General features: G+C 41.8%; 1 protein-coding gene and 1 long non-coding RNA gene across 2 annotated transcripts; one reads left to right on the top strand and one right to left on the bottom strand.

Annotated features, from left to right (window-relative positions):
* The first annotated feature begins 491 nt into the window (after nucleotides 1-491).
* On the top strand, nucleotides 492-4,390 carry LOC146759434 (kinesin-like protein KIF20B). Its single transcript, XM_085510664.1, has 2 exons — nucleotides 492-727; nucleotides 2,989-4,390. The coding sequence occupies exon 2, from the start codon at nucleotides 3,045-3,047 to the stop codon at nucleotides 3,741-3,743; it is 699 nt and encodes a 232-aa protein (XP_085366790.1). The 5' UTR covers nucleotides 492-727; nucleotides 2,989-3,044; the 3' UTR covers nucleotides 3,744-4,390.
* A 4,280-nt stretch (nucleotides 4,391-8,670) lies between these two features.
* LOC146759433 (uncharacterized) lies at nucleotides 8,671-9,770 on the bottom strand. Its single transcript, XR_014932302.1, has 3 exons — nucleotides 9,559-9,770; nucleotides 9,213-9,283; nucleotides 8,671-8,799 (listed from the first exon to the last, which is right to left on the bottom strand). It is a non-coding gene; the product is annotated as an uncharacterized LOC146759433 (long non-coding RNA).
* Between the last annotated feature and the right edge of the window lie 237 nt (nucleotides 9,771-10,007).

Genomic DNA, 10,007 nt, shown 5'->3' with positions numbered 1-10,007 from the left:
AGTCCTTGGCAGTGCCAGCATGGCTTAACAATCGCCATCTTGTAAGTAAGGAAGCTTCACTTGTGGTCAAGGACACAATCTAAAATATGCGTGACAGAGCTGACTAAGCTTTAAGGTTGGATTATATCTGTCACGATGAAAGTGATTTTAGCAGCTTAGCAGAAGTGTGATGTGATGGACTTGTATGAGAGCTGACCATTTGCTCTTTGACCATGTTTGTAATTTTGTTGACTTCTTGGAAACAGGAAATTCTTTGATAAACTGGTAAACTCTTGATTGTGTGCAAGTCTTTTACTTTGTAACCTGCTAGGCTCTTGCTTTCCCCTGTATACTCTACCGAGTATACACTTGTCATTATCTGAAGGTGTACTTGTTCTGTCTGCTATTGAGATTTGTAACTGATGTCTATAGAGTCACCGGGTAAATATTTTAGCTGTATGGTTTTGTGTAAATATTTGCCTACAGAAGATTACTGAGACTTAAGTGCTCCTTTTGTTAAGCTTCAATGTAACTGATCTTATATCAATACAGGAAAAGACTACCTACCATTTAACTACCATTAAAGCAGAACCGGCAGAAGAGAACACTAATAAAGGAACTGAAAGCAGCCAATTTTCAGTGCTTTCAGTTAAAGCACTGAAACAAGAGAAAACTGAGTTGGAAGTGGGAAGAAAGCGCAGTACTGACGAGGATAAGCCTACTGTGGAAGAGCCACCTCCAAAGAAAGGTACAGTTTCTTCCATCGTTGAACAGGGTGTCTTCCAAAACAATAAATTGCTTCCTATTCCGAATCGGAAGCAAAAGGCTGTGAAGCGCGTACCTTATGGTATAAGGAGAAAAGCCACTGTGTTAAACTGTAAATAGAAGTAACTGTTATGTAAATATCCCTTTTTCAGAAGGTCCTATGCTGTTCATTTTTGAATGCTTAAGAATAAAAGTTTTTTGCACTATTTTTTTCCTTTTTGCTGCTTTTTCCTAATCTGTTGATGCACTTGCAGATTTGGTAATAGTTTTAAAGCAGTTTCTTTAGGATTGTTTCAACTGCTGTTGCTGATCTTCTGAGTAGCATCAGCTGCTCAAGTGCTTTTTTTTGTTTGTTTTGTTTTTCCTGAAGCAACTATCAAAATTGTTGACGACCTGCTAATTGCTCGCTCATGGGCAATATTTGAGCAAAATGGTTTGGATAAGCTCTGATGCATTTAACTTCACTTCTGGGCACAGCTGAGCATCAGTGTTCCTAGAATTACGGAAGGCATATAAAATGTAGAAGGGAAAATCTAAAACTTAGCTGTAGTCCCTTCCTTTCTTGTATTCCTCTTGCAAAATATGTGCAAGGGAGAAAGTCAAGGCCTTCTTTGGATGAGATGCTGTTCTTGGATGATTTGTCCCTGCTGCCTTTATTTGGCATAAATATTGAATCCTAATGTGACCACTGAATGGCATCACATATAAGCATCTTACCAGAGACTGAGGGAGGGATGTGGACTCCTCCATACTCCAAATAGTAGTGGGTTTGTTATAATCATATGACCAAAGCTCTCATTTAAAAATTAATGACAGCAATGCTCCACATAGGAATTAAAATGGGTAGCTGATAGTCACAATGTCATCATGAAGTTTTCTGTTAAGAAGTACTGAGTATTCAATCATGTTAAAATTTTCTTCTATTTGTGAGTATTAATAGCATCCAATTTCAAAAACTGCTTAATATATATTCTTTAGCTATGTTAAATATACACAGTAGAACAATGAGCACAGGTATGTTGTGCTGGTTCTTTTGTAGAATTAGTTATATAAGTAGCACGAGCAAAAGTGTTTTAGGAGATGCTAGGTTATCTCAGCTTCAAGTTCAGGGTATTTACACCATTCTCTGAGCTTTTAGGTCTTGTTTCCTATGCTCTGTAATAATGCTTTTTCCCTACTTCCTCTGTAAGGAGCTTCTAGACTGAACATTACACATCTTCTCCCTAGTCTTATTTATCTTGCTTTAGTGCTTGCTTGTTGTTTTCAGCATAAAGTGTTTAGATTACTTATAAATCATATTCCCCTCACTAGTGATGCTGGGAGCAGCAATCAAAACCCAAACCTGGTTTAGGGTTGAATATGCCACTGCTGTTTCTTCAGTATGACTTTTAAATCAGTTGAGGGCTGTATATAAAACTCCTTAGATGAGTTAAGAGGCTGTTTCCATGCAATACATGTGAATCTGTATGTAATGCAGGCTGCACGTGGGCGCTACAGCAGAAGTCGCTTTTGATAGAAAGAAAATGCATGTGATTTTAGCTAATTGCTCACCAGTTAAAGAAAAAAACAGCCCCAAGCTAATGGAATATTTATGGAAACTTGAATCTGCAAATTTGTACAACTTTATGAATGAACTTTATATGCAAAAGAGTAAGTGTGGACAGAAGTAGGAATCCTCATATTTTGTTTAGAGATCAACTGAATAAGAGAGACAGATATCAACACTTAAGTGATCAACTTGTCCAGGGTTTTATCTTTCTTTGAAAGTAAGAGGACTGTGAGTTGGAATGAAATTTCTTAGAGAACTGTTTATCTACCATTTAGATGTAGATGGAGTGATTCCTGGCTGCCTTATAGGGATTGCTGAAGCACAGAAGATAGAAAGAATATAGCTGTGAATTATCTATCTCGTTCCCATGTTTCTTAAATCTAATTAGATTTTCTACTGGTGTGGAGTGGAAGGTTTGAGTAGTGCCATGGTAAAAGTGTTCTTCCAGACTGAAAACCTTTTGCTGTGAATTCTGTGTAGAAATCTGAGGCACCTGATTACGTGTCCAGAGAACTTTAATTCCTTCACTAGTATCAAATACTATGTGATGTGAGGGCATGGCTTGCATATTATGACAGTTTTTCACTTAGAAGTTGCTACTTGGTGTTGTGAACTGCTATGTAATAATGATTTTAATCAATCTGAGCTACATTCCTTTTCCCTTTTTTTTGTTTGTTTGTTTGTTTGTTTTACAGTAGTTGTAAATGAGAGAAAGAAAAAGAACACTGTAGAGCAAAAGAAAATTGAACACATGAAGCAAAAGTGCTCCACGTACCGAAAGGAAGTACTAGCACTGAGGGAAAGAACTGAAATCTTGGAACATCATTTAGCTGTGCTTGAAGAACAATGCAGAAGAGAAAAAAATAAAAAAGAAGATTTCAGTAAGCAGGTAACAAGCCTGCGTATTGAGCTTTCTTTTTCTGAAGAAACAGCTGATGCCCTCCGTGAACAAATTCTGCAGGGTCAAGCTGACTATCGGGAAATTGCTTCTGAACTGGATGAACAGAAATCTATAAATATGACACTTGAAAACAAAAATGCCCAACTAACTAACAACATAGAAGTTGCCAAAGAATGTATAATTGATAAAGTGTCACAAGTAAAAGAAATGCGGACCAAATTAGATGAATTATACAAATGTCACTTAGAGTTTCACGCCATCGGTACTGACTTTGTCAGTGTAAAGGATTCCTCAGACTGTGAAAAAGATGAGCCAGGGACATCTCAAATTAGTTCTGGATGCATTCAGTCACAGACTTCTTCCATCTCAGATCTTGTGCAGGACCTCTCCTTTAACTATAGTCTTGAAAGGATTTGGGAAGTATGCAGAAGTATTGTTGATGTTTCCTCACAAAAAAGTCAGCACATCAAAGCACTGCTTCAAGACAATGAAAACCTAAAGGCGGGACTGAATAATGCTGAAAATCATAATCGTCATTCAGAGAGTTAGGACGCTCCTTCCTGCTAAACAGAGAAACAGAGAGAGAGGGAAAGCCAATCTGTTAGCTGTTTACGAGCTTCATACACAAAAGAAACAGCACACTAGCTCATGCAAAATGTTAGTCATTAGAAACTGAACAGCACTCCTTGCCCCAGCTTAGCAGTTGTGTGGATTCCCAAACCCACAGCTCCATGGTGCTGTTTGTTCAGACCCAGAGTGTCTACAGGTAGAGCCAACCATCTGCCTAGAAAGTCAAAGGGGGTCAAGTGACCAGGACAGGCACAACTGACATCAGCACCCCCATGCAGTGTTTGAAGGAAAAGCAAAAGTGCAAAGAAACCGAGCAAATTCAAACCAATGTGTCCTTTGAGAAATGGGTGCACCGTGGGAAAACGCCACAGCAGACAATCCCACAACAAAATGGGCATCATTGAACGAAGAAAGAGGCTGAAGTGAGTCACCTACACGCCACTTCTGCACATTCCACCCCAAACCTGGTTTGCACCAACAGCAGAAATCAGTGGGTTTTGGATCACTTGTAATACTAAGCAAGAGAAGTAATACTTGCATTCTGTGATTCCTCCTCCATATCCAACTACAGTCTTCTCAAAATTCAGAATTTATACAAACTTATAAATAAATGCATCACTCATAAAGCCAGATGTCTGTATTACTTTTTCTTTATCACTCTCCTTTCTGGAAAGTGCAGGTGACCAGCAAGCTGTGGATTTGATTCTCAATATGGAAGCTGACACAGATTTGGGGACCAAGTTCCAGTGGGAGAAAATGTAGAGCAAGTGGAGGTGGAAACTCAAAAAAGAAAGTAGCTTGTCAGCATGAACACTCCAGAAACAGGGCAGCAGTCAACACCTCCTTGCAAGACACCGATCTGCTTCCCTGCTCCATCAGGCTCCATGCCAGCCCAGTACAGCACTGCTCCTGGACACAGCAATCATTTCACCAAGACTCAGCTCAGCTACCACCATCACACAGTGGGACCGGCAGCCTCCAGCAGTCCCTTCAACCCAACCTGTTCTGTGATCCTGTGATCTGTGACCACGGGTGAAAAACAACTGCAGCTGCATCTGAGGCTGCCCCAGGACTGACTCAAACACACTGACATGGCAGGGGCAGAAAAGAGTTCATTTACAAAGTGAAAGCAAAATGTTTAACGGAAGAGACCAATGCTCAGCCTTTCCATTCTGAGCACTGTCCAGCTGACACGGCGCACTGCACCGCTGTGCCAGCATGGCTCCTGCTTGGAATGGCTGCTTTCTGTGCCCCATCAAGGAAAAACTGCAGGAAAGATAACTTCAGTTTCACAGTCCTGACGTTGGTGTTACCAGTCCCCAGAGTAGTTCAGAATATCCTCAGGGTTGCTATAAATTTTCAGTGCTGACTACAGCCCTTTGGAGTGACTTTCATACACCCACGTCCTTCTGGTCCAGGGGGACTCTGAGCACTTGGTTAGTTCCACCTCATGTTGTGAGGAAAACAGCAAAAGCCTCTATAAGGGCTTGCAGTAGCCAAAACCTGGATCAGAATGCTCCTCCTGTAAGACCTTAAAGCTTAGAAAATGTAACAGAACTACTAGGTTTGCCATCATTGCAAGGTGGCAACAGCCCTCTTTGTAGGCTGAGGGTGCAGAACTCACTGCCTCAGCCAAAGTCAGATGTGCATTCTGACAGTTACTGGTGACACGCATTTCCTGCCCTGCTTAGAAAAGAGGTGTATTTTGTGCTCATATAGGAAGTGCTCAAGAAACGTGTAGATGCAGTAGGCAGAGCATGGTTTAGAAGGGAAATATTGGTGGTAGGTGGACACTTGGATCATTGGGGATCTTTTCCAACCTTGGTGATTTGATGATTCTAATTTAAAGGAGAAAAGACAACTTTTTAAAGTAATCTGGAAGGTGAAGTGCAAATGTCCATTCACACAGGGATGATCCCAGTTTGGAATCCAGCCTCTGCCCCTTCTGCTTTGGGTGAATGAGCTCCTTCCTGATGTAGCAGCTTGCTGGCTCCCTCTGCACCAGCCAAGGGAAGTGTGCCATGTGAGTGAATCTAATGCAGATGTCAGTACACAAAGAGGGCAAATAGGCCAGCACAGAACCTTTCAGCATCACACCACGACCACCCAACAGCAACCTCCAGAACTATGATTAACAAATAGCAGTAGGATTTACCTTTTCCTCCATGACTGGCGATGACTGCAGCGACAAACATAACAGCCAAAACAGAGCAGCAATTGCACAAAAAGCAAGACAAAAAAAAAAACAACAAAAAAACACAACAACTATTAGAGAATGAAGGTCATGCAAACATGCAGCCCTATCAGAGACAGCGAATGCATGCACTTTTATTCATACTACTTGGAGGTGTGCACTGTACCCATTCCCCTCCTCAGATGGCAGCACACACACACACACCCCAGCAGTTCTTGCACCATCTTCTCTCAAGTGACAAGGAAGCACCCTTGGTGCATTTACAGCCTTATGCAAATATGTATTTACACAGTCTACCATATAAAACACACCCAAGCACATCCACAGGTGAAGGTAACCAAATGCACTCACAAACATGTAGGAAGACATTGAGAGATTACACCCATATCCCCCCCAAAACACATCAGTGTACCAACTCACAAGTGCTGGTGTTCACCCACACGCAGCTGTGCAGACACAGGACCACACAACCCTCAAAGGCACAAACATACACAAATACAGCACACATGAACAGCCCAAAGCTTGAAATGAAGGAAAACGACCCACTTCCCAGCTGCTGTTCCTACAGATTCAGATGGAGGCCTGGCAAGGGCTGTGACAGACACAGAGAGCTGCTCTTTCTTCCCATTCTTCCAGGAACTAGCAACACGTTACATGGAATAGCATCCCTCCAACATAGAGACAATCCTCAGTGCAAGGTTTGTCCTTCATACCAGAGAACGGGGTGTGGGGGGGCAACCAGCCTAACACACTCCAACCATTACAGCTGTGATCAGGATTGGTTTGGGGCAGAGGAAAACAGAAACAACCTATTGAGGGAGCTGTCAGGAACACACACTCTCACAATCCTAACAACCTACTGGTTCTTCTCACCCCATATCTTCTCTTTCCATACCCATCATGCCTGCCTCCATTCACCTACAGAGGCCACCATCCAGCTTCTGCTCTTCTTTCCTTGTATAGATTTCTATATTTTTCCACTGGTCTGCTAGAAAAGCATCACCTTCAGATGGGAAAGGGTTACACTGTATTCTGTAATCAGTTTTATTTTTCTAAGCCACTCTCTGACATGACACCAATTTACTGCTCTGCAGAAAACACAGCACTGAGAACTTACTATATGGAAAGAACTCAGCCAGATCAGAATGTTCCTATTCCAGTTCCTTTTAGATCCGCTACAGATTTGTGCTGTCCTTCAGAGTTTGTGCAGGAGAAAGCCTAGATAAGTCTCTCTGCCTCTGGAGTTTAGGGTATAACTGCTTCAAACTGCTATATTGCTGCCCCTGAAACACTGCTGGATATTCTCCATGGCAGGAGAGCTGAGCTGCTCTCTGCAGAACAAAAGAAACAGGACCACACACTGACACTTGGCTTCCTGCAATGCTGCACCCTGCCAGCTCAGCAATTCCCAGCTCCCCCTGTTCCCAGCTGAGACATGGAGATGGCAACAAGACAGAAACGCACACATCAGCACAGCTGTTCTTCCTACAAACATTCATACCTTTCAGGTAGGTGGGAGAGGTGAGTTGGACTGAACAAAGACCTAATCCACCCTGTTTCTCCTTCACCATGGGTGTGCCTAAGAGCTTGTACAGAGACATCTGACAGCAGAGGCACACAACCCAGCAGAAGTCTCAAACATGGATGTTCTGCAGTTACAGAGCCCATTTTCCTTCTAACACAATGTTACGTTACCAACAGCTGTGAACAAAACTCCCGTTCCCCCCAGCAGCCCTGTGTTCACACCAGTAAGGCACCAGCACAGAACCAGAGGCTGACCCCCAAACCTTCCCCTCACAGCACGATGCTCGGGCAGGAGGCCAAGCACTGGCTGGGGAAGGAACATCACGTCTGCAAGGAATCGGGGAGCAGTTTGTGTCTCTCTTGCTCTCTCCTCTGCTGTTTTACAATACACAACCAAAACCTTGATGATCTGAATTCCTTCCCAGGCACTCCAACCCAGCAAAAGGAAACCACAGCTTCCAGAGAGCTTATATTGTTTATTTCAAGACCTGACACTTCCTTCCGCTTTCTTTATCCCAAACCTAATGGACACACTAGTATTTAAATGTTACGGATCTAAACAGAAGGTACTAAAATAACCTTATGTTTAGAAAATAGGAAGAATATTTCTTCTTTTCTTCATTTGAAATTATCTTTTTATATGTGGTTTTAATAGAGTGGTTTTATATACTGCACTTCATTTCCTGCTACTGCCATTCCTTTAAACAGAGGCTGGCTCTGATCACTTTGGTGCTATGAAAACAGAGGGGAAAAAAACAAAGCACTTTCATGGGCATAAGTAGATCTATTGAGTGACTGACTCAGATAAATCTTCCCTTAAGAAACTGGGGAAGAAGTTACATAAAGGCTAATGCATTTAACTACTCCAGTTTCGCTGGCTATCACACATGCACACAGACACACACAAATGAACACTCTCTTCCATCCCCATCCATTTTATGGATCAGTCTTATACATGATACCTGAGAACACAAACGTTGCTTTCCAGAAGACGTCCATCTGCAGCAGCACAATGAAGTCTAAGCTTTGTAACAGAACACAAAAAACTCCTCTCTGTCAAACCTTAGAGAACTTATCCACAACTCACCCTCAACCCATTACAAAAAGCTTCAGGTACAATCCATGCCCACAGGGAAAGATCCTTTGGTTTCTTTCTCTTGCAAATATGCACTCATTTGATAAGTTCCTGGATGGCAAACATTATATGGAGAGGTTATGGCCCTACCTTCTCCCAGGTACACTGCCCTCAGTTTGATTATTTCCCACAACCTGCTGCATCTTGGATCGTTCGATGTGTTCCACATAGGTCTGGATCATCTGAGAAGAGGAAAAAATACGTGAGGCAAACAGAATAAAACAAAAGACTCCATTGGACTCCATGATCATTATGGGTCCCTTCCAACTTGGGATATTCTGTGATTTCTGTTTTTTGAATATTGTTTTCCAGCATTTACTTCCAATTCCTTAAAATTTCTTTAAAAAAGTGCTCTCTGATGTTCAGACAGAACCTCCCGTGTTCAGGTTTGCACCCTCTGATTCTTGTTTTGGCACTGGGCACCACTGAAAAGAGCATGGCTTCATCCTCCTTGCACCCTCCCTTCAGATAATGTTGATGCTCTCGAGTTTCTGAAGCTCTAGTCACTGTCAGGATGAAAAACCCAGTTCTCTGATGTGGTTTTATGGGTAAGCTAAGAGTTTGTTTATTTGGAAGGAATCAGGCAACAGCTTACCTCTGTGTGACGCTGATGTAAAGCATTATACTCTTTCTTCATTTCTGATTCACGCTCCTCCAGCCGTGAAACTGCCAAGAAAAGATTCCACCCATCAGCTAACATACAGATCTAGACATGCTCCATGCAAGAGAAGCAATGAAACCTGCACTACACTAGTGTGGATATGTCGCACCCTGTAGATTGCTCTGATTTTTATACCAAAGAAAGGGACAGCCACAGATTTCAGGCTTTCCACAAACTACATTAAAACAAACAAGAAAAAACAGCACATGAAGAATATCTGCAAGTATATGCTCATGGAAAGCAAACTACATAATCGTATCTGGTGCACAGCTTTGCTTACTCTGATCTGCATAGTTTTTGGTCTTCAGCTCCAACTGTCGAGTCTGAAATTCAAGGTGTTCCACTTGGATTTGTAGCTCTTTCTTCTGCTGTTCCAGTGCATCTTCAAACTCTATGAACTTCTGTACAGGGAAAAACCAGAGAAGGAAGCAAGGATGAGGAACAGACCTAAACGTATTTGACTTTTCCTCTTCTCTCCTCCTATACTATGTGTGCGTATATATACATATATATATGTACACACACAAAAAAAGCAAGAGATAAGAATTTCTATGTGCTTTAAGTTAAAACAGCATTTACTCAAGCTAGAAATACTTATCTTCTAAAATAAAGTAAAAGATGTACTTTGTGTATCATTAAGATATAATCTGCTGGCCAATGCAAGTTATGTAAACCAACACAGTTCCATCATCTTCAACAACACCTTTATCATGCTAGGCTGAATTTGGA

The sequence above is a fragment of the Coturnix japonica genome, chromosome 10 (genome assembly GCF_054131305.1).
Source record: "Coturnix japonica strain WE chromosome 10, WE-NBRP24, whole genome shotgun sequence".
Lineage (NCBI taxonomy): Eukaryota > Metazoa > Chordata > Aves > Galliformes > Phasianidae > Coturnix > Coturnix japonica.
The sequence above is the reverse complement of the archived record's forward strand: the minus strand, read 5'-3'. Positions and strand labels throughout refer to the sequence as shown.